This window comes from Tachyglossus aculeatus, chromosome 21 (assembly GCF_015852505.1).
Source record: "Tachyglossus aculeatus isolate mTacAcu1 chromosome 21, mTacAcu1.pri, whole genome shotgun sequence".
In the NCBI taxonomy this organism is placed as follows: domain Eukaryota; kingdom Metazoa; phylum Chordata; class Mammalia; order Monotremata; family Tachyglossidae; genus Tachyglossus; species Tachyglossus aculeatus.
The window spans coordinates 66,709,653-66,735,054 of NC_052086.1; the positions used below are offsets into that span (position 1 = coordinate 66,709,653).

The 25,402-nt window shown below is 40.6% G+C and overlaps 2 protein-coding genes across 3 annotated transcripts in view; one reads left to right on the top strand and one right to left on the bottom strand.

Moving 5' to 3' along the window:
• Window positions 1–492: 492 nt before the first annotated feature.
• METTL9 (methyltransferase like 9) overlaps window positions 493–25,402 on the bottom strand; it is a 61,141-nt gene continuing 36,231 nt past the window's right edge. For both annotated transcript variants that reach the window (XM_038762835.1, XM_038762834.1), the window contains exon 5: window positions 493–1,210. In XM_038762835.1, the coding sequence (XP_038618763.1) occupies window positions 1,005–1,210 (206 nt within the window). In that variant the 3' untranslated portion in view covers window positions 493–1,004. The remainder of the gene's footprint in view (window positions 1,211–25,402) is intronic.
• Window positions 5,479–21,046, top strand: IGSF6 (immunoglobulin superfamily member 6). Its single transcript, XM_038762836.1, has 6 exons — window positions 5,479–5,545; window positions 8,435–8,794; window positions 11,367–11,473; window positions 12,818–12,877; window positions 13,671–13,748; window positions 20,406–21,046. The coding sequence occupies exons 1-6, from the start codon at window positions 5,479–5,481 to the stop codon at window positions 20,460–20,462; spliced, it is 729 nt and encodes a 242-aa protein (XP_038618764.1). The 3' UTR covers window positions 20,463–21,046.

Sequence of the window (25,402 nt, forward strand, 5' to 3'; positions counted from 1 at the left end):
AAGCTTTCAGTATTGTCTGTACTCCTTTATAAAAAAATAACTAGAAGGTGAGGATTTGTCATCTCAGCAAGGATTCTTCCTTCAGAAAATCAGGAACAAGAGCTTCAACAAGTTTCTCCCATCTTCTTTTCCAAAGAGAGCAACAGTAAAGGAATGAATCAGTTTATCGGAACCTCGGCACACATTTAGTGAAAGTAGTGGATTTTCTTTTTGTTTTTGTTACTGGGACAGCCTCGGTTCTAAAGGAGGTTTTATCCTCTGCCTCTAGACTGCAAACTCATTGTAGACAGGGAGCTTGACTACCAACTCCACTGTAATGTACTCTACTCTGCACAAAGCGCTTAATAAATACCACTGATTGATTGATTCTACTTTTTATGAAACATAACTATTCAGCATGCTCTTAGAACCAAAGTATGTTTTCAATGGCATTGGCAAATTTCCCATACATTTTGGATCCTATTTAAACTTTAAATGAGTTCAAACAGAAAATTAATCTCAAAAAAAGTTTATTAGCATGATTAAAAACATGTTCTGAAGGATGACAGAGAAAGTAATTTCTTAACATGGAAGAAAATCCATTGCAACACTTCATAGTCAACAATGTCTGGAACTGAATGGACAGCTTTATTGCTGGTCTTCACTTGATTAAGAACGATCCATACAATGATTGTGTGCAATCATGACTATTGATTTATCTGGTTATGAGTCCCTATTGTGGTTAAGTATAAAAAATATCTTCCATTATTGTTGGGTTGAGGACTGCGTGGTCGGGTTAAAACTTGGTAAAAATTATTCTCAACTGAAGAGTCAGTTTAAAAAAAAAACTGTCCTTTTAACATACTACGAAGAAATACATTAGTATTTTGGCTTTTAAAATTCTTACATGATATTCAGAATGTCAATCCCAAAATTCCCTCCCTTTTCAAAATCATTAAATCAAAAACCTCTTTTAGAGGCTGCTTCTTGGTTTGACTCTGGAGACTTCTTCACGTCACATATGTTTACACTGGCTTGAGAACGAAGACAGCATCATCTAATACATAGTAGTCATTATACATATCACCTTCACATAAGTATGGCAATCTGGTAAAAGCTTCAATAGCAAAACCAGCTTTTCTAAAAACTTCAGGCAGGCTGTTCACTTGTTCTTCCCAATTTTGCCCCTTGATTTCCAAAAGTTCCGAGGGTTTCTCCCACTTGCCACCTACTGGGGGAAAAACAGAAAAATAAATCTCTTGAACTGTTAGCTCAGTTTTGAAAACTTTACGGTATTTTACTAGAAAATTACATATAAAATATCTACACTCACTTTACCCCACTAGACTGAAAGCTCCTTGAAGACAGAAATTCTGTCTACTAACTGTATCGTACTCTCCCAAGTGCTTAGTAAAGTGCTCTGCATACACTAAGCACTCAAATACCACTGATTCACTGAATAGACGGGTCAATGTAAAGTGTTCATAATTTGGATGTGCTGCTTTTTAATGTCAAGTACTCAGTACTATAACTAGAACTCATCCACACTCACCTGCTTTCTGCTGCCTTCGAAACTGTGGCTCATCCCCGTCTCCTGGAAACATTATCTAACCTTGGCTTCACTGACGCTCTCCTTCCTGGTTCTCCTTTCTTTTTCACTGCTCTTTCTTGGTTTCTTTCGCAGGATCCTGCTCTGCCTCTCACCCTCTAACTGTGGAGGTGCCTCAAGATTCAGTTCTGGATCCCCTTCTATTCTCCATCTACAATCACTCACTTGGTGACTTATTCACTCTTACAGCTTCAACCACCACCTCTACGCGGATGATTCCCAAATCTACCTCTCCACCCCTGTCCTCTCCCTTTCTCTGCAGTTTCGCATTTTCTCTTTCTTCCAGAACATCGCTACTTGGACATCACCCCGACACCTCAGACTTAACTATCCAAGACAGAATTCCTCATCTTCCCACCTAAACATCATCTTCCCTGTGACAAACACCATGTTATCATAAATAATACCACCATGCTCCATGTTTCCCAAACTCATAACTTTGGTATTTTCTTCAACATCTCCCTCGTTCAGCCCACACTTTCAATCTGTCACGAAATCCTGTCGGTTCTACCTTCATAAAAATCTCCAGAATCCATCCTTTTCATCCAAACTGCTTCCAAGCTGATCCAAACAATTATCGTTTCCCACCTCGCCTACTGCGTCAGCCTCCTTGCTGACCTCCCTGACTCCTGTCTCTCCCCTTTCCAGTCCATACTTCACTCTGCTGCCCAGATTGTTCTTCTAAAAAATCTTTCAGTTCACGTTTACCCACTTCTCAAAAGCCTCCAGTGGTTACCCATCCCTCTCCAAACAGAAACTCCTTTACCATTGGTTTTTAATCAATCATATTTCGTGAGCCTGTATGCAGAGAACTGTACTAAACACTTGCAGGAGTACAAGAACACTATAACAGAGTTGGCAGACACATTCCCTGCCAAAATGAGCTTACAGTCTGGGGTGGAGAGAGGGGGAACAGATAATTAATGTAAATAAATTATGGATATGTACATAAGTGCTGTGCAGCTGATGAGGTGGGGGCAGTAACTAAAGGGAGCAAATCAGGATGACACAGAAAGAAATGGGAGAAGAGGACATGATGGCTTAATTGGGGAAAGTCTCTTGGAGGAGATGTGTCTTCAATAAGGCTTTGAAGGCGGGGAGAGTAATAGTCTGTTGGATATGAAGAGGGAGGGCTCTCCAGACCAGAGGCAGGATGTGGGCAAGAATTAGGCGCTGAAGTATATGAGGTACAGTACGTATGTTGTCATTAGAGGAGCGAAGTGTGTAAGCGGGGTTGTAGTAGGAGAGCAGCGAGGTGAGGTAGGAGGGGACAAGGCGATTGAGTGCTTTAAAACTGATGGTAAGAAGTTTCTGTTTGATGTGGAGGTGGAGAGGCAACCACCGGAGGTTCTCGAGGAGTGGGGAGACATGGCCTGAATGTTTTTATAGAAAAATGATCTAGGCAGCAGAGTGAAGTATCGACTAGGCAGGAGGAAATGCGAGACTGCAGAGAGGATGAGAGAGAGACTGAAGATGTAGATTTGGGAATCGCCTACATAGAGATGGTGGTTGGAACCACAGGAGTGAAAGAGTTCTCCAAGAGAGAGGGTGTATATAGAAAATGGAAGGGGGCCCAGAACTGAATCTTGAGGGACTCCCACAGTTAGGGGGTGAGAGGCAAAGGAGGAGCTTGCAAAAGAGACTGAGAAGGAGGAACAGGAGAGGAGAGTGTCATTAAGTCAAGAGCCAGATAATGTTTCCAGGAGAAGGCCGTGAGCCCGTTGTTGGGTAGGGACTGTCTCTATTTGTTGTCGAATTGTACTTTCCAAGCACTTAGTACAGTTCTCTGCACACAGTAAGTGCTCAATAAATACGATGGAATGAATGAGAAGGGGGTGGCTGACAGTGTCGAAGGCAGCTGAAGGATCATGGAGGATTAGGATGGAGTAGAGACTGTTGGATTTAGCAATTAGGAGAGCATCTGTGACTTTTGAGAGAGTGGTTTCCATGGAGTAAAAGGGATGGAGGCCTAACTGGAGAGGACCAGGGAGAGAATTGGAGGAGAGGAACTTGAGAAAGTGGGTGTAGACAACACGCTCAAGGATTTTGGAAAGAAATGATAAGAGGGAGATGGGGTAATAATTGGAGGGAGCCGTGGGATCAAGGGAGGATATTTTTAGGATAGGGGAGACAGGAGCCTACTTGAAAGCTGTGGAGAAGAAGCCATTAGAGAGAGAGAACAGTTGAAGATAGTGGTAAGGGAGGGAAGAAGGGAGGAGAGAAGTGATTTGACAAGGTGTGAAGGGATGGGATTGGATGACCAGGTGGAGAGGGTGAATACTGAGAGAAGACAGGAGATCTCTTGAGATACTGCTGGGCAAGATGGGAGAGTTAAAGAAGGGGCAGGAGGAGGGAGGGACTGAGGGGGAACAGGGGAGATCACGCCTGATAGTTTCAATTTTCTCAATAAAGTAGGGGGTCAGGTCATTAAGAGATAGGGGAGGCAGAGGAATGGGGAGCTTGAGGATGGAGTTAAACACCTGGAACAACTGGTGAGGGAAGCGGCATTGGGTGTCAATAAGGATGGCAAAATAATTTTGCCAAGCAGCAGAGAGGGCCTAGTCATGCAAGGATGAACTCATGAGGCTGGGCCATGCCCACATCTGTGCCTGGGAGTCAGAGGACCTGGGTTCTGAACCCGACTCCACCACTTGTCTGCTATGTGACCTTGGGCAAGTCACTTTACTTTGTCTCAATTACCTCATCTGTAAAATTCATTCAGTCAGTCATATTTATTGAGTGCTTACTGGGTGCAAAGCATTGTACTAAGCTCTTGAGAGGGGATAAAGACTGTGAGCCCCATGTGGGACAAGGACTGTGTCCAACCCAATTACCTTGTATCTACTCCGATACAAGGAGTATCTACTCTACTAGCGAAGCAGCGTGGCTCAGTGGAAAGAGCACGGGCTTTGGAGTCAGAGGTCATGGGTTCGAACCCCAGCTCCGCCACATGTCTGTTGTGTGACCTTGGGCAAGTCATTTAACTTCTTGGAGCCTCAGTTACCTCATCTGTAAAATGGGGATGATGATTGTGAGCCCCACGTGCGACAACCTGATCACCTTGGATTTTCCCCCAGCGCTTAGAACAGTGCTTTGCACATAGTAAGTGCTTAAGAAATGCCATCATTATTATTACAATTATTATTATTACTCCAGCACTAAGTACAGTGCCTGGCACACAGTTAAGTACTTAAATACTACAATTATTATTATTATTACTATCCCCTCATTTGTTTTTAGGCACCCAATCAACTCTCTCTCTCCGCTTCCCCCCCCATCTTACTTCACTGATCTCCTACTGCAACCCTATCCACACACTCCACTCATCTATTTGCTAACCTGATCTCTATACTTTGATCTCATCTATCTTGCCACCGAACCCCTGCCCACATCCTGCCTCTGGCCTGGACTCCCTCCTTCTTCATATCTGACAGTCCAGCACTCTCCCCACTTTCAAAACCCTCCTAAAATCACATCTCCAAGAGGTTTTCCCTGAATAAGCCTTCATTTCCTCTATCCACCCTATTCTGTCACACTTATAGCCCCAAAGCACTTATGTACATATCTTTATACTCTATTTTCCCTTTCTGCAATTTATTTTAATGTCTGTCTACCCCTGTAGACTGTAAACTCCTCGTGAGTAGAGATCTCGCCCAGCAATGAACACCCAGAAATGAGCACCCAGAAATGAACTCAACATTGAAATCACAATTTCACTGATGAAATCTCGTGGTTTCAAGTTTTTACACAATTTTAGAAAGTTTCTGATTATAGTTCCTGGTTATAGTTCCCCTTACATTTCCTCCACCCCTTCCACTCACATCCCTCCCCTTGGTTCCCACACACACAAAAAGCCTAACTGGGTCATTTCTAAAGAAACGCCTAACAAAATGGACACCATGAACCACGTTAAGATCATTCTTGCTCTGAAAATCAACCTCATTTTATCTAATATTGGTAAGACACTCTTTCCTTTTATTTAAATCAATTGCTGTTTTTCTTCTGCTATACTTTAGGGGTTAATTTCCTAGAATGTGTTAAAATATTAAATACATATTACACAATGGAAAATGAAATACAACTATTCTGACTTTCAAATTAAATAAGTTGATCAATCAATTTTACTTATTGAGTACTGACTGTGTGCAGAGCACTGTTCTAAAGGCTTGGGATAGGATAATATTACGGAGTTGGTAGATATGTTCCCTGGACACAAGGAACCAATTGTTTTATTGTAAATATGAAAATACTTTTTAATTTTGTACTAATTTAAAAAATGAATATTTAACTAAAGCCAGGAAAATACATTTATAACACGTAAAGAAAATATTTGCTGTAGGCAGCAACAATGAAGGCTATTTTAAGATTCCATGCAGAGAAAGAAGCTTTCACGCAAAACGGAGTTGAAACATTACATATTTTTTAGAACTGGAAAGAAAACGTATTTTTCCAATTTGTTCTCACATGATCTTATTCCCCAAAATTTTGTAGAGAAAGTAGTTGTTCATTATCTTCCTATTTCATATAATAGTAATAATAATGATATCTGTTAAGTGGTTACTATGTGCCAAGCACTGTTCTAAGCACTAATGAAGATATAATCTTTGTGTCTGAATTTAATATTTGGCCAGATATTTGCATTTAAATGTTATAAAATTTAAAAAGTAGTGAAAGCAGCTTCTACAAGACTTTTAGGGAACTTTCTCACGAGCGGACTATGGTGCGACATCTGCTCAAACTTCTCTTTCTTACAAATATTTCTCAACCTGGAGGAAAAGTGTGGTGTCACCAAGGACAGATGTAACCACTGGAAACTCTCAGTGTTCATCTTTTTTTTAGGGAGTATGGGCGAGGGAAGGAGCTGTAAGTCAGAAGTCCTGGGTTCAGTTTCTGCCAGTGGCGGAGCCCAACTTTTTCAACTGTAAAAGGGGATAAGGACCTTTCTTTCTCTCACAAATATATTAAAAGCATAACAGATACGAAAGCTCTTCAGAAGATAAAGGTGGTGAAGAAACCCAAGGGATTATTATTAACTTTATCATTACCATTGGAGCAGTTCTTTTGAACTCTCTCCCATTAGACTGTAAGTCACCAGAGGGCACAGACCCTATCAATTGCTTCTAGTGTACTGTCCAAAACACTTAGTACAGTGCTCTGCACACAGCAGGAGCTCAAATCCAAGTGACTGATTCGCAAAGTCACAAGTCACCATAGAGAGTGATCATTTCATTGTGACTCATTTCATTTCATTCAGAACCCAAGATTGGTGAATTTGGACAGGAAAACTCTCGTTTAATAAGACCGGAGTAGAAAGTTAAATGATCTCAGTAAAGGGGGTTGCATTTAGTGAGTAGGAAGAACAGTCTGGAGAGTAAAAGCAATGAAAAGAGATTATCTACGATAATCTTACTCCTACTCCTTCTCTCCTCCATCTCCCTTCTACATCAGCGACATACTTGGATCCGTACCTTTTAACCACTTGATATTCATCCCCTCCATCAACCCTACATCACTTATATCCATAATTTATTTTAATGTCTGTCCCCCATCTAGACAGGAAAGTGGGCAGGAAAGTGTCCACCAACTCTGTTGCACTGAACTCTCCCAAGCACTTAAGTACAGTGCTCTGCATACAGTAAGTGCTCAATAAATACAATTGATTGATTGATAATCTTTGAGTTCCTTTAAGTCTATTTATGTGTGTGTCTAGAAGGATGATTATTTTCATTTTGTTATCTTTTCTGCTCACTGCATTTATAGCTTGGGTCAGACAGACTGGTGCACCAGAAATCATATTTATGCCTGGCATACTACTTCAGTTTCTAATCCCGGCTCTGCCACTTGTCGGCTGTGTGACCTTGGGCAAGTCACTCAGTTCTCTGTGCTTCAGTTACCTCATCTGTAAAATGGGGATTGAGACTGTGAGCCCCATGTGGGACAGGGATTGAGTCCAAATCGATTTTCTTGTATCCATCCAGTGCTTAGTACAGTGCCTGGCACACAGTCAGCGCTTAACAAATACCATTATCATTAATAATTGAAGCATCTGGCTTCAAATCCTTTCCCAGTCTGGAGGAACCTCAGACTAGAAAATACTCTAATGGCTAAGAACAAGGACATAGATTATTTCCCAGTTTTATTTACAGGGGAAAATTTGGTATGAGAACTTGCCCCAAAACATATAACCAAGTAGGAATTAAAAATTCAATTTGGGCCAATTCAAATTTTCCTTCCCCAAACTTCCTCTCTGGATATTAGTCCACTCCTAAATGAGTGATCCTAAATCTCCATCCATTTACCTAATAATCATTCATGTCTGTCCAAAGAGTCAGGGGCAGGCTATTCCATAGTGGGGAACTCCTGCAGGCTTTTCTTATGGCACTACCATGCGTATGTTATGAAAAACTGCTAATTAAAACTTGGGAGACAGATTCTGGGAATTTTTTTGTTTCTACATGTGGTGGGAGGAGAAAATACGAGAATAGTACTTATGGTACTTGCTAAGCACTATGTGCCAAGCACTATCTACAAGCACTGCGGTAGGTAGAAAATAATCAGGTTCCACAAAGTCCCTGTCTCACATTCATTCAAACATGCAATTGTACTTATTGAGTGTTTACTGTGTGCAGGGCATTTGGGGCTCACACTTTTAAACCCCATTTTACAGATGAGGGAACTGAGGCACAGAGAAGTTAAGTCACATGCTCTAGGCCACAAAGCAGGCATGTGGCAGAGAGTAGTTTGGCCCCCTCCAAAATAAAAATCTAAAATATGAGAGCAACTAAACAAAGGGAAAAAAATCCCAAAGCATTCCATCCTAAAGCTATTCCTTGTTTATTTCAACAGGTTCGACAAAAGCCTGTCAAGTTACTGTTAGACAGCCCTCCCTCGTAGAAGTGGATTACACATGTCAGGAAGTAACCATACAGTGCCATTTCTCTGCTTCTGGATGCCCCAATTCCCCACCCGAGGTTCTGTGGTTTCGCCAACACACTCACCAACCTGACAATTTGTGCCCAAATAAATGTCCAAGAGACATGGGAAAATTTACATTGACTGGTTTAACAACCTCAAATGACGCTTCCCTCACTGTTAAAGCAGTGAGTTTAAATGACAGTGCAATTTATTTCTGTGGAATAGCATTTCTAGCATCAGACAAACCAGGATCTAAGCAAACTGGAGGAGGAACAATGCTGGTGGTAAGAGGTCAGTCATGAATTATTTCAGTTCAAACCACTGTAATATCCATTGTGCAAAAATTCTGGTTCTACTAAAAAATTAATTCAGCTCACCTAAACGATGGGGAAAATAAATCCATTTAACAAAGGGCCTAATCTGAACACTCATCAAAAGGAGCGTGGAAACAGATCTACAAATGCTAGCCATCTTTCAACTTTGTTTCCACCCACGATGTGGGTACTTGAGATGGAAATTACGACCAATAAGTACATTTTAGTGCTCGAACTTTTCTACTTTAATACTTTTCCTAGATGAGGATCAGCAAAACCAAACCACCACGTCCGAGCCAAATCATGCATAAGGGTCAAACATGAGATATTTTGTTAACCTTGACATTAAAAAAAATGCACTTTACTGAAGAAATTCACATCTTTCCCTTAATTCATGAGATAGGACTTTGGTAAGATTCTGCCCTTGCCTGTATGGAGGAGGGGGGGTGAAGAAAGCCGGAGAAAGTGAAAGGGCATCTCCGTCATGGGTCTGGCAACTCTGAATTAAGGTGGGGGATTCGAGCTCCTATCCTGACAACACTGAGCCTAGAAGGTTCCCTAAGGCTGGAGATTTTCTGGGCTGCAGAGATTCTCAAAACTCTCAACCCACACATCAAGTAGATGGGATCAAGCTCAAGGCTGTCAGAGACTCCCTTAGTCCTCACAGCCACTCCTAAGCAGGCTGGGATTCATAAACTGTACAGTTATAGTCTATCGGGCTAGAGGATGGCTCCAGTTACAGGGGCAATAACTTGGTGGAAAGACCGTAAATCGGGATCGTCAAGCCATGCAATAAAAATTAATTCTTTCGCTATTGTTTTAAAAATTATGGAACTGTTTAGAAAGAGAATTTTGCAGGCCCCCCCAAAAAAGCATTTCTGAATTGCAATCCATGACTTTTATTTGGAATTTTTAATGATCTGTCATCTTTTATATGTGGTCTGAATTTCCAAAGGCAAAGCCAACAAAACATGGGCGCTTGTGTGAATTGTTGACATAGAAATGTGGATAACTGAAGGAGAACGGCTTTTTAAGCACAGAGGCATTCTGCTGTACAAGCAGATACTCCATCTGTAAAAGGGATCCCCTTAAATGATGGTATGGAAAAGGAATGGATAATTGAAATCAGCGATGCTGTATCTGGTGGGAAACAGATCCTCAAAGGAATGGGTTTCCCCCAAATTTTACTTCACTGCTACTTTGCACATGGTCCTGTGGTCTGTTGACTTCAGTTCTGGCCTATGTGGAGTAACCGTTCCTCTTACAGGGGGAACATACGGAATGTGAAAATAGACCAGATTAGTTTCACTTAGGGTTACAATTCCAAGAGGTTTGTGCACAAATGGCAATGTCCCTAACATGAATAAGCACTGTACAGAGATGAGTTCTCCCACACCCAATCTGCTCATGTCCTATCACACACAGATGAATCCCCAAACCTGCTTCGACCTGTCCATTTATGGCTTGACTCGGTTAGCAAAATTTCTACAAAGCCCGGGTGTGATTTCTTTTGATCCAGTCATATTTACCAAGTGCTTACTTTATAATAATAATAATAATGATGGCATTTGTTAAGCGCTTACTATGTGCAACACACTGTTCTAAGCGCTGGGGAGGATACAAGGTGATTAAGTTGTCCCACGTGGGGCTTACAGTCAATCCCCATTTTACAGATGAGGTAACTGAGGCTCAGTGAAGTTAAGTGACTTGCCCAAGGTCACACAGCAGACATGTGGCGGAGGCGGGATTCGAACCCCTGACCTCTGACTCCAAAGCCCGTGCTCTTTCCACTGAGCCACACTGCTTACTTTGTGCAGAGCACTGTGGTAAGTGCTTGGGAGAGTATAAAATACAGAGTTTGTAGACATGTTCCCTGCCCACCAGCAGCATGGCTTAGTGGATAGAGGACCAGCCTGGAAGTCAGAAGGTTATGGATTCTAATCCCAGCTCCTCCACTTGTCTGCTGTGTGACCTTGGGCATGTCATTTCACTTCTCTGTGCCTCAGTTACCTCCCCTTTAAAATGGGCATTAAGACTGTGAGCCCCATGAGGGACTGTGTCCAACCTGATTAGCTTGTATCGACCCCAGCACTTAGAATAGTGCTTGACACTTAGTAAGCACTTAAATACCATTATTATTATTACTATTATTATGAAGGAGCTTACAATCTAGAAGTATGGTACAACAAATCAATTTCAAGTGCCTACTTACAAAATATTCTGCTGTGTCCATCTAGCCTTACGTAATTACCTGTACAACAATGGTGTTTTTATCACTAACACAGGATTCATCCAACTGCAGGCAATTCTCAATTCTTTAACTGAACAAACTTTCACGCTAAGACTACATGAAGAGCTGGTGAATTGGAAATGGCCCTATCTCTTAATATTCAGATAGCTACTGAGCAAGGGGCACCTTCACAGATCCTTACCTGAGAGGCCAGAGTAAATCCGAGCTATCCCCTCTATCTGTTCCTCTATAACTTTATATATGTAAAGAGCTCTGGTGAGAATGTGCTTTATATTTGTTTCTCTTTTTATTTAAAAAGGGACTAAGCTTCTCGACGATAAAGAACATAAGCTCCTAATAGCCCTATCATCACTGCTGTCTTTATATATCATTGCCCTATTTGCAACCTTCATAATCCTCTACAGAGTGAGTCAAATTTACTTTTTTTCCTTTGGGTTTTTCCTTAAGACTTCAGTATTTTCAAGAGAAGACCATTTTCACCTCCGCACGAATTGCAAGCATCATTAACTAGGTTTCCCAATTCACACTTTATTTTGCAGCACTTCTGAGTACCATACGGCAGTTTTTCAGAAAGTGTAAAATTTGCATTATCAATAATCATCTATATTACCAATAAGATTAGACATTGCCTTTAAAACAAATCTTTAATGGGGGGTAGGACATGGGATGAGTATAAACGAATGGGTACCTATTCCACACAATTCTCACCATCTATCTGGATAAGGTTCTACTGTGTGACCACTACTTTGCAGGCCTGATGGGAGGACAAACTACTTCCCAACCCACTACCAAAATCATTTGGAGGATTCTGGAAAGTTGTCTCCTCTGCTCTCTGTCCATAGTGGGAAAAGCCCAATCCCCATTTTGGGGGTGGGGGACTAGCTAGGAAGAGGCAGTAGTAGGTTTAAGTTTTGGCCTTACTGTAGTGTGACTTCTGCCTCCCTGCTCCCCTGAGATCCAGCCATAAGAGAACTTCATTTGGCAAAGAATGTCTTTTGACCTGGGATAAAAATGAAGTTGGGATTAGTTAATTTAGTGGAGGGGAGGGTTGTGGGGGGCACGCAGCAGAAGGTCTTAGACTGAGCCCTGCTTTCTTCCATTTTCCCAAACAAAGCTTTCAGGTAGGCAGTCGGATGGTCAAAACACATGGTGTTTGACTTGTGATAGTCAGGTCATCCGCATGGCCCTCAGTGGCTCTGGATAAACACTTCATAAAGCTAAACTTCTGCAATTTCTGTGGTGATCCTTCTCCTATTCGTGGTACTGATAAAACAGTACAGTATTCTGCACACAGTAAGCGCTCCATAAATGCTACTGATTGAAATCCGGATTTTGATCTTGTTTTGCTTAGGAATTTGGTTGCATCATAACTGCTGGGGCCTCCACAGAACTCTCACTGGGGCCTGGCTACAGTTTTTAATCCCATATTTGTCTTTGATAATTTTGAACAAAGATTGTCAGTAATTACAGCCCCAGTTTGGTGAGGAAAAGCAGCCCCAACTTCAACCAACCAAGGAAAAAAGTCTCCAAGTCTAATACCTACTCGTGGGATGTGTGTATATGTAAATATTTTTGGTACACAAACCCTTATTCCATAATGGCAGTGACATTAATTATTTTGGTACTTCATTTGCCAACATTTAGGTTCAAAAAGAAATATATGAGTTTTACACTAGGCAGCAATATATTTGTTGTAAATCTTTAGAAAATATAACATTTGCATTTTTAAATCTTTTCTTCTTTTGGCAGTCAAAATTCAAAATATTGAGAAAAACAGGAATGAATGAAGAGCCACAACAGATGAACAAAGTATGTTAATAGCCTTTCAATCTTGTTTCACTATTTCCTACGTTTCTTAAGAGATATATACTTTCAGAGTATGCAGTGCAGAACAGAAGGAATAGACCACTGCAATTAATGTAGCTGAACAAGGTGGCAGACTGTGGGTCATGAGGAAGCAGTGTGATGGGTGAAAACAAGAGCGTCTCACCAGGAACCCATTAAAGTCTATAAATAATACCATTATTGGGTAAGATCAACAATCCACCTAGTCCAGTATTTGGTCTCTGGCAGTAGCAAGAAAATGCTTTGGGAAACCATGTAATTGCGGCCCTCCAAAAAGGACATCCTAATATTTACAAATCACTCTAATATCCCTAACTCTTCCCTTCTACATCCTGAATTTTCCCTCTAGTTATCCATAATGGATTGCTTATTCTTGAATTGATCCAAGACCAGTGAAAAGAAGGGTTTTCTTTTGTTTTCATTGAACCTACAGCTTCTAAGTTTTTCTCACCCCTCAGCTAAAGAAGCCCAGCATGTACTGTTAGCAGTTCTGCAAGTACACTACAATGACCCATTTTAACTCAATTAAAAGAAGTTTTCTCAGCCAAAATAAAAAATGGATAAAATTTAGCAGTTTAATTTCTCTTCTGGCTATATGATACCAACTTTTGCTGGAGCTTTCACTTAATACACTTAAAAATTTTTCAAACAGCAAGTACTTTTGAAAAACTAACTACTTTAAATACAGCCATCATTTCTCCTCAGCCCCCAAGCTGAGCTTCAAAACAAAACTAATTTGTTCTCCTTTCTTTAACAGAAGAGTGGTCGCCGTATTTTTCAGGAAATTGCACGTGAATTACACCTTAAGAGATATGTGGAAACAAATCCTGAGTCTGTAAGTATGAGTTAACAGCAAGGTGATCACCGCAAATTTATCAACATACTAGTTTGAATTGCCGCATAAACATTACACAGCATTTAATGGTCAAAGTAGGATTTTTTTAAAACCTGAGTTTTAAGTTTTTCCCAGTTGATTTCTATCAATTCAGAAAAGGTGCATTCCTAACAATATTAAACAATAGTTTAAAGCCACTTCAGCACTTCTGAGTTGCCTGAGCACCCTCCCTTTCCCCAGGTAGCACTTAAGTATATAATAATCTTTAAATTCTGTTGCTTCCTCCTCCAGGTAATTTATTTATTGTCCATATCTCCCACAAGAGCTCCTTGAGAGCCTGAATTGTGTCTAACTTTATTGTACTGTCCTAAGCACTTCATAAAGTGCTCTGCACAGCATGAATGCTGAATAAATACTACCTGATTAACCAGAAATCCTGCATTAAAATTTCATGAAATTTTGGCTGCGGTCTTTCTCAATTTAGGACCAATGGAATCCCATTAGGTTCCGCTTTCAGTCTAGGCAGTGGAGGCGGCTATGTCTCTGCTGCAGTCAGCAGAAGCATGAAATCAAAGATTGTAAGACTTGCCATTTATTGGGCCTGCCCAGCGGTCCGTCCAGGACATTCAGAGGATCGCATAGTGCACCCCTTCCAACATCCATCCTCATTCATTCTAATTTTCCCCTCTGGTAATCCATTATGGATCTCTTGTCCTTGAATTTCACCCACGGGGTGTGAAGTTTCCTCTTGCTTGTTTTGAACTTTCCCCCTTCAAGCTTCAATGGATATCCTTCATGCTGCTGTTAGGGGATTGGGTGAACTGCAATTTTTTATTCACCTGTTTGCACCCATCATAGTTTTGAGGGATTCAATTACATCCCTTCTCAGCCTTTACCTACCTTTTTCAGATTAACCTCACATGGAAGCTTTACTATTTCACTGGCCTATTTGGCTGCCCTTTTCTGATTCTGTTATGTCCTTCCTAAGTGTCGGGACCAGACCTGTATGCAGTATTCTAGCTGCAGGCATTTTGTGGCTTCGAAGAGTGGCAAAACTGCTTTTCTTTTTGTTTTGAATCACTTTCCTGATGATGCTTTGCATCCGATTAGCTCTTTGGGCTGCCATCTCAGATCCAATTTAGTCAACTCTGACATATTTCTTTTCTACATCTTGACAAAGCTCAGAATCCATCATCATGTAGTTGTAATTTGGAATATTTTTCTCTAGATATATTACTTTGCATTGAATATTGCCTACCATTTTCCAAATACTTACTTAGCTTTCTAAAGTCTTCCTGCAGTTTACCCCCATCTGCATAGTATTTCTCCAATTCATTCATTCAATCATATTTATTAAGCGCTTACTATGCACAGTGCAGAGCACTGTACTAAGCTATTCTCCTCCCAGAATAGCTTTGAGTCACTGGTAAATATGGAGGTTTCACTGTACACTGTACATTCCCTCTGCCTCATTATTTATGAAGATGTTAAGCAAAACCAGTCCTAGAACTGATTCTTGGGGGCACCATCTTTACATCACTGTGTGCCCAGAAAAGTGGTCATTGATCTGCCCCCATTCCATCCTCCTTTGTATTTCCTGGCTAGAAAACCAAAACGCTTTTTGTTAAAAAAAACAAAACAAAAACTCTTATTGTGGAACCCGGTCAAAGGCCTTCTGAAAATCTCAATTAGAGCCATGGTTCTCTGCTTTTCCCATGTTTATTTACCCTTTAAAAAACTGCAGGAAATCAGTGAGGCATAATTTCTCCTTTGGAATCCATGCTGTCTTTTCTTCAACTGATTTGATTTTCTAAGCGTCCACTAACCCTAAGCTTGATTATAGACTCTACCAATTTTCCAGGTATAAGAGTGCAGTTAACAAATCTATAATTTGTGGGATCACATCTGGAATCCTTCTTATAGATGGGAATTACATTGCTAATTTGTCTAATTTCCTATTCAGTGGTCATTTGAACTGATAAGGTACTCACCCTTGCCAGGCTTTTGCAACTTTCCCTCAGCAAACAACAGAGTTCTAATTGTACATATTTATTACTCTATTTATTTATTTATTTTACTTGTACATATCTATTCTATTTATTTTATTTTGTTAGTACGTTTGGTTTTGTTCTCTGTTTCCCCTTTTTAGACTGTGAGACCAATGTTGGGTAGGGACTGTCTCTATATGTTGCCAATTTGTACTTCCCAAGCGCTTAGTACAGTGCTCTGCACATAGTAAGCGCTCAATAAATACGATTGATGATGATGATAATTGAGAAGCAGCATGGCACAGCGGTAAGAGCACATAGGTTGGAGTCAGGAAGCTGAGTTCTAATCCCAGATCCACCAATTGCCAGTTGGATGACTTTGGGGAAGTCACTTAACTCCTTTAGGCCTCAGTTTCCTCATCTGTAAAATGAGGAATACTTATCTTCCTTTCTCCTTCAATTGTACATCTTGTGGGACAGGGTTTGTACCCTGATTATTCTGTATCCATCCCAGTGTGAAGCAGTGTTTGGCATACAGTCAGCACTTAAATATCACAATTAGAATTATTAGAGTGGATGCATTAGCCCCCGTTAATTTTCATGTCTCTTTTATGCAAGTCACTTAACTTCTCCGAGCATCAGTTTCTTCATCTATAAAATAGGAATTCAATACTGGATCTCCCTCCTCCTCAGGCTGTGATCCCCATGTGGGCCAGGGACATGTCTGACCTGATTAAGTTGTATCTACTCCAGTGTTAAGAGCAGTGCTTGGCACAGTACCTACCTCTGGCCTGGAATGCCCTCCCTCCACGCAACCGCCAAGCTAGCTCTCTTCCTCCCTTCAAATCCCTACTGAGAGCTCACCTCCTCCAGGAGGCCTTCCCAGACTGAGCCCCCTGCTTTAATAATGGCATTTATTAAGCACTTACTAGGCTTTTCCTATCCTCCTCCTCCCCGCCCCATCACCCCAACTCCCTCCCTTTGCCCTACCTCCTTCCCCTCCCCATGGCACTTATGTATATTTGTACATATTTATTACTCTATTTTATTAATGCTGTGTATATACCTATAATTCTATTTATTTTGATGGTATTGACACCTGTCTTCTTGTTCTGTTTTGCTGTCTGCCTCCCCCTTCTAGATTGTGAGCCCACTGTTGGGCAGGGACTTTCTCTACATGTTGCCAAATTGTACTTTCCAAGCGCTTAGGACAGTACTTAGTACAGTGCTCTGCACACAGTAAGTGCTCAACAAATATGCTCAATAAATAAATATAATTGAATGAATGAATGAATAATAAGCGCTTAACAAATATCACAATTATTAATTATTATTATTAGCTTAAATATTTGGTCTAAAACATCCTAGGTGGATACCGCAATTTGATCCAGTTCTTTTGACCACCTTGTTTGAAAAATATTTTTGGATGCGGCCATCTCTTTTACATCTTCCACGGTAAAGACCAAACTATTCATTTGGAGAATTCATTTAGATTCTCAATTATACCCTTTTCAACCTTGAGTGTAATTTTTAACCCATGATCCCAAAATTCCAAAAGGGTTTCTTTCTTGAGCTACATTTGGAGAATCTTTTATAACTAGCTTTGATGTCCTTTGAGAGGTGGTCTTCAAACGCCCTTTTGGTCTGCCTAATTTCAGTTTCCAGTTTTCACTCCAGCATCCATTTTGGGTGGACTTTCCTATTCTCACTCCGCTGAGCTTTCCAGTTTCTAAGGAAAGAACCTCTTTTTCCCTGCCACTAAACCATATATGTTTTCTGTTCGGTTGCTTGCCCCCACCCCTGCCTCCCTTTTTTTTTTTGGCACTGCAGCTCATGCTTTACCTTGACCTCTAAAATGATGTTTTTAACAGTTTCCAGCCTTCTAGCAGGCCACTTTTTTCTTTAGCAATTGCTTGCAGTTTTTTTTTCTAAGGTCTGCATTTTTCCACAGTTCCTTTTTCTAAAATTAAATATCTTATAGTTGAACTTTTCAGGCTTTTCACTCTCTCCCAGTAAAAATGTCAAAATCCATTCAATTGTGGCCTCTGTTGCCCAGTAGTTCTTCCATAGCTTCTTAATAATAATAATAATAATATTAATAATAATAATAATAATAATGGCATTTATTAAGCACTTACTATGTGCAAAGCACTGTTCTAAGCACTGGGGAGGTTACAAGGCAATCAGGTTGTCCCACAGGGGGCTCACAGTCTTAATCCCCATTTTACAGATGAGGTAACTGAGGCACAGAGAAGTTAAGTGACTTGCCCAAAGTCACACAGCTGACAACTGGCAGAGCCAGGATTTGAACCCATGACCTCTGAATCCAAAGCCCGTGTTCTTTCCACTGAGCCATGCTGCTTCTCTACTATGCTGCTTCTCTTCTTGTACTAGGTCCTAAGAACTACTCAGAATTTAATCCAGTATATTATTTTTCTTGTGAGTTATAGGATTAGCTGTTCCAAAAATGGTCATTTTTATCCTATCCAAGAACTTTACCCATTTTCCATCCCGTTCATCCAATCTACGTGAACTCTTTCAAATTACTACCTGCTACTAGCTCCCTCAGTTTCTCATCCAAAATTTCTGATTCTCTGCCTCACACTGGTCAACTCCTCCTGAGTTATTTCATTATGAGTGGAATTTCAATCAAAAGGGATTCCAAAATATTCCTTCTCTCTGGTGAGATTTTTATGCTATCCCCCCAATACGTACTACCGCTATTGATACTCCCTAAGAGGGTTATATCCTGGCAGTGCTGTATCCCACTGGATTGTCCCTCTTCACCAAAGAAGAGATGTCAATTATATCAGCATCCAAGCATCCTAATCCATCATATTTTAGACTTTTAGCATTACTATAGAGCATCTGTATATTTGGGTTTTGTTGCGTTCCATACCTGCCAACTTTCCCATTTGATAGAGAAGCTACTTGCCCTCCTTATTTTGCTCAAATGATCCATTTGACTGTCTTCCAAACTTCCCCACCCCTGAAAAATTTTCAAGACCTAATCCCCCTCTCTCCAAAAGTTAAGTCCAACATCTGCCTCGGGCTTTTCTGTCCTTATCAGCTTTCCCCTGCATTAGAGTCTTTGAGAACAAGTATCTTAGTGCCATTTTGGTTCAGTTGGAACCTTCTTAACAGGTCTCCAGTTTCTTATGTTTATTACCCTTTCTTGGTAAGCACTAAAACTCTTTTTCTTTGGCTCTGGGGTCCTGTGGTTGGGAGGGCATGACATGATTTCAGAGAATGTTGCCAGGGAGTACAGAGTAGCACCAATGGTGAAGGAACAGTAATAGGTGAGGAGAAACCCTGGAAATATTCTAGAAAGGTTGATTTGCCCTGGCCCCTGCTTCCATCAAGACCCTCCAGGTGACAGATGAATAGTTGCTTTTTCTTGAAAAACCTCTTAAGGATGGAGACACCTTAAATTATCCTGGTAGCTCATTCTGTATTTTATCTCGCTCATAATCAAGGAAGTTTTCATGTTCAACCAAAAATCTTTCCTGCTTTAATTTAAGCTCATTTCCTCTTGTTTAAACTTCAGTGGATTTGACAAACTGGTGAGCACAGACCCATAAAAACTCTTTTATATAAAAGTATCAAGTCACTCAGCCTTCTCAACTCTAGGCTAAACAACCCCAGCTCCTTCAAACCCTCCTTTATAGGGTCTATTTTCCATTGCTTTCATCATTGTTGTTGTTTTTCTAGTTTCTATACATCCCTTTTAAAATATGGTGAACAAAACTGGCCATAATACATAAAAGTCTGGCTGTGCATAATATTAGTAGGAGGGTTTCTCTCCTGGATAATACTCATTATACCCGTTAATACATTCCAATATCATGTTTGCCTGTTTTAATGATGGCATTACACAACTGACTCATTTAGCTTCTTGTCAACTATGACATCCGGGTGTTTGTCTGTTGTACTTTTGCCTCACCAGTCTTTCCTCCTCCTGAATTTGGATCGGTCGTTTCATCCCTAAGCACACTATCACTTTCTCATCCCTACTGAATTTCATCCTGCTTTTGGGGGAAACAAACTTTCTAGTTGGTACAGGGTACTTTGAATTCCTGTTTCTTAAAGTGTTAGTAACCTTAATTTAGTATATCTATAATTTTGATAAGCATGCTCATGGTACTCCTTGAGAGACCCTGATACAAACCCCCAGGTTGGCCCTGAGTCACTGATGGGTTTGACCTTGGAGTCACCTGTGTGCACTTACCAAACAGTAGACTAATAAAGACAATACTTTTCAAGGTCTGTCAAGAAGGAGATCATGTGGAACAGAGTTAAAAAAAAAAATTACTGAAGTTTAGAAAGTGATAGACCACATAGACAAAGGAGAAGAAGTAGATGTGACCTATCAAAGAGAATACCTCTGGCACAGTTTTTGTTTTTCCACAAATCAGAGTTGATTGTTAAATTCTAGAGTCCAAGCCTAGCCTCTGTCATTGGTACCTGAACAAGTGAATAATGAGTAACTATTTTCATCTAATATGACAAGAACACTTTCCCTGCCCCCCATCTCTCAAAAACATTGGGAGAACTATTTATTCTGACCCCAAACAGATGTTACCCACCTCTGGATTCTACTAGATTACCCAAGTGGTAAACGGTTAGATCAGGCTACTTAATTTAAATGTGAATCGTTTTATTTTTGCAGGTGAGGGAAGACATCATCTATGAAAACAGAAGAGTGCATTCCAACCTAAAATATTAATATGTAACTAAGCCATTAAAATCTAGGACCTAGAAGTAATGCTACTGGTCAAAATATATTTAATATGACCACAATAGTTAGGGCATCTGGGAATACAGCAACTGACCACACCAAAATACAAAATGTCAATTTGCTAATTAAAACAGAGGGCGTGAAGGTTGGGAAAGAATACAAAATGCAGCAAGTAGCAATTATTGAAAAATGCCTTAGACCAACCCAAAGCAATTGGAAAAACACTTACTTTCTTCCCTTAAAATCTGCTACCGCTTCATGGAAAATTCCAGGTTTTCTATTTGCAGAAAATTCCACTTAAAATTACATTTCCTGAGTTCCTCTTCTGCAAAATACTGCATTCATGAGAACTGCTAGACTGGGCGCAAAGTGAGGCCATCTTTCCCTCTCCCTGGACCAAAACCCTGGACCAAATAGCAAGATTTTCCATCTGTGAGCCTCAACGCTGCACTACAACTAGCTACCTTCCTGGGTGGTGAAGGTGAAGAGGAGAGGGGGCTTGGTACCCACTGCCTACGTAAATCCTTGGTCTCTCCGGAGGATGAGACAGACACAAGGTTTGAGCATGACTTGAGCCATTTGGAAGCCATAGGTCCCACACAGATATCTGTGATCCCTTCCAATACCTCATCTCCTACAAGCCACTGTTTTCTACAGTGGAGCAACAGAGTCGCAAGACGGAGTAAGTTCCATCTCCTTACTGACAGAAGACATAACAGAACTGTTCAAAGCACCATAGAACATTCGCGGCACTGGATCAGAGAATACAGAATCATTTTATTCCAATTTATTCCAATTTAGATTCTGTTGGAATATAAAACAAAGAGATACTATACAGAGATAACCTTGTAACAACCTGCATTGGAGCTACTCTAACTCTTGGTGTCACCATTGCACCAAAGTACTGCATCGCACAGAAAGAGGAATGTTCCTTTTAATTTACAAGTACATTTGTATTATTGATTTCGACTAATTTAAGAGGGAAACATCAGAGGAAGTGCCAAGGGCAACAAAAACATTTATGGCATCCATTAGCATTTCAGTAATGAACACAATATGGATTTTCCTTTGAAAGTCATTTCAGTGAAAATAATCGGTAAAAGGAAAATAAATCCATGGCTCTTCAAAAGGTGTCCACCCTTTGAAAGGATTACAATAGTCGTCTCTTTATTATACATATATGCATTTTCTTTTACCCCTTGTTTTAAACTGGTTGTAAATAAAGTTTAACTAATTTATGGAGTAATGCTTGGCATTTAATATTTTCCTTGTCATTTGCAACTCAATCCCCTTATTCTGTTGGAAACCAAACTTTGGATTTTGGAATATGCAAAAAAAACAAAAAAAAAGAATTCAAAAGTGAACTGATGGCATATATGATTAAATAAAAAACTAAACTAGTTTGCAAATAGGCTTTCTCATCTACTCGATTTACATCAAATGAGTAGAAAAAATGCTGATTCCATTTATGGCATTACCTACTGGCTTCCTGAGGGCTGGTAAAGTTTTTATGGGCTTTTTTGTTTGTTTGTTTTTAATCTTCACACGGGGCTGTTTTAAACTATTTTAAATCTTTTCTTTTCCCGAAATATGGGCTAGGACACAAAAATCATCCTATTGAACTCTTGTAGCATTAATTCATTTGGAACGTGCATCTCCAGATGAATTTCCAGAGAAGAGGGAATTAGCTTGCCTTTTTTGCTTTCTCTCAAATCGCCTGCTTCAACAAATAGTTTCCATGACATAAAACAAGGGCAGTTGTGCAAATGGGGGTGGAGGAAACACATGGGAACATAATTCTCGGACCTCCCAGGCCCACCAGTATGCAAAGCTTTTAACAGGATATAAATGATTTTGCAGTCAGAGTTTGGAGGGTAAATAACTTCCATTCCCACTACTGCACAAGAGCTGACAGATTTTTCGCTGTCTGAGAAATGATAAATGGCTCTTGATGTTCTTTAACCAAAACTGAAACATCTTGATGGCGAATGGTAAGTCTCGGAGATGGAGAAAACTAACCTTTATAAGGAACAGGACTAAATCTAAATGAACTAGTTCAAGGTTCACTTAGACGCATTTGAAAAGGCACCGAAAAGTATTTCGGACTTTGAACTGAGAGGAAGAGTGATGAAGAAAGGCACCAAAATCAAAGGAGTCAAGCAAGAAAGAACAAGTCAAAGACGCTAGCTTCCTTTCCAGTGGGCTGCTGTGATGATGCTAGAGGCATAAAATTAATTGATTTTTGTTTCGTTTATGAACTATTTTTCCCTACAAAGTGAACCACTAATAATTATTTTGTGGCAGTCAAAAAACAGAACAAAACACAACCCTTGACATTCTGTTAATAACGTTGTAAACGAATCTCAGGGTGCTAGACTGCACGCACGCATTAGTAAGATGCATTTTAAACTTGATCTTCCCAAATTACTGTACTTAAAACAATACACCGGGGCCTTGATTTAATGCAGTCCAAGTGGCCCATAATCCCAAGACTATATAGTAAGCGAGATCATGTTACAAATAGGGACTTTTTCAAGGTTAAGTTCAAATGAAAATTTGGGGGTGCAAGACATGAGTCCTGACTCCACAACGAAAGGGGCAGATACCTCCAAGGGCTTGGCACCGTGAGGGCAAAGCCATTTAACTACACCCCCTTAGTTGCCTTTGGTACCAGTCCCCATAAGGATGAGCCATCTGCAGCAGCTGACCCTGCCCGTGCCACCCTTGCCGCCTGCCCACTGCTGTCATTGGTAACTAGTAGAGATTTCCCAAAATGAGCCACGCTGGGAGGAAGCCGTCACTGCCAAAGCATGAGCTGCACTGAAGCTTGAGCCCAGTGACTCTGGATCAATTGAATCATCATTCTCTGTGGTACTGCAACTTAAGAACTTGGATGCAATTTAAAAGGCACTTAGAGAAGGCGCGTGGCTCAGTGGAAAGAGCCTGGGCTTGGGAATCAGAGGTCATGGGTTCTAATCCTGGCTCCCCCACTTGTCAGCTGTGTGACTGGGCAAGTCACTTCACTGAGCCTCAGTTCCCTCATCTGTAAAATGGGGATTAAGACTGTGAGCCCCACGTGGGACAACCTGATCAACTTGTATCCACCCCCCGCCCAGTGCTTAGAACAGTACTTCACACATAGTAAGTGCTTAAAAAATGCCATCATCATTTTTATTATTATTAAGAATGATGGCACATATGACAGTAGCTGGCAGGCAGCGGTGGCCCTGGGCAGGGAAGGGGTGCAGCGAACAGAAACCACTCATCCTCGTGGGTACTGGGACCAAAAGTAGCCTTGGGCTCCCCTTTCTTCCTGTTTTCCCCTCCCTCTCCCCATTTTTCCTCTTCCTACCTTAGTTCTCCCTTTCTTTTCCTCCTTCACCCACTCAAAACTCTACCTAAGTTCTTTTCATTTGGCGCCCCAACCCTGAATGCTCCATTCCCTCAATGTTCTACCCCAAATTTAGCCCCACACTCAAAATGAGAAGTTGGCATCCCAGTTCCACACTTTGAGTTCCACACAAAAGCAGAACACACTTATTGGGGGGCCTTACAGCAATCACCACAGTTGGTCTTCCTGCTAACTCCTCAGGGTTAAAAAACCCTCCTATAATATACTCTGTGATTACTTACTTTTTTCACAAAAATAAGGTGTTATCAATTGAGTACCTAAAACACATTCACCATCAAATATCGTTAGCGCAGCCACAATCAATCACTGAGTTCACACAACCAAATCACTTTGCATCTTGTTAGCCTCTGAAAGTTTCAGATGGAAATCATCAGGCTCTAATTAGTGGCTTAGCAGAAGGAAATGATAATAAAGAAAGGGTAGCAGAGCAGTTTCCAAGGTTAACGCAGGCCACCAGCCCCAGTGAGAATTCTTGGGTCCGGCTTACAAGATGTCACTTACCAGATTTCTTTTATTCAACAAGCAATGCTATGTCCAGGAGGCTGATTTTCAATCTATTACCCAATTCTACTTCCAGACAAGGTTGCAAACACCAGGAAGTGAAGTCTGTGTTTAGATTTATGGCTCTTCCCCCTGTTCTTCCACCCCATGCTATGCCAGGAAGTTGCATTAAAGTTCTACCATGTGGTTAGCCAACAGGATGCAGAAGGCAGCCCTTCAGTATTTCCAATGATTGCAGATGCAGAGAAATGGAATGAGGTTTCATTATACAATATCTTAAAACTTGAACAATGTCGAGACACCATACACTGAAGTAAATTTCAAGGCAAGGGACTATACTTACTATACAAATACCAAGACATTTCCGGCTATTTTTTTCCTTTGGGAAAATACTGACACTTTCACTATCCACCATCACGTGACGACGGATGATTTTTATGATTTTTTTCCCCTCTTCTCAAATCCACTTGAAATATGCTAAGTCAACCATGAACACTAGAGAGGCCCATAGGGCCAGGCCCTTAAAAAATAAGTATTAAGGCTGAGTGGTAAGAATCAGGTGAGAGAAAAAAATCTAGTAAAAAAAATCCAAGTAAAATCCACATCATCTTGTAATTGGATATTGGAAATGTTTTTCAGGCCATTGACGTTCCCTGACCTCAAATGTCTCAGCATGACAACAATGGTGAATGTTTGATGGGTGGAATTTCTAACCCAAGGTTGATCTAAGAAATAATCTAATTGTTACAGCAGATTTAAAATATTAAATGTCTCATGAAAATGCATTCAGCTAAAGAAGTTTTGAGGTCTGTCTTCAGTCACATTTCATTAGGGACAGAGATTCAAACCATCCGATTGAAAAATCTGACTCTAGATTAATCATATAGTGACCAGAAGTTACATGAATTATGGAGCAATAGCAAATCAAATAATTCCTACTGGTACATGTTTCATCCGGAGAGTAGAAAAATTAATATTTCTAAAGAGCAAGGGGCATGCAATTAAAACACTATGT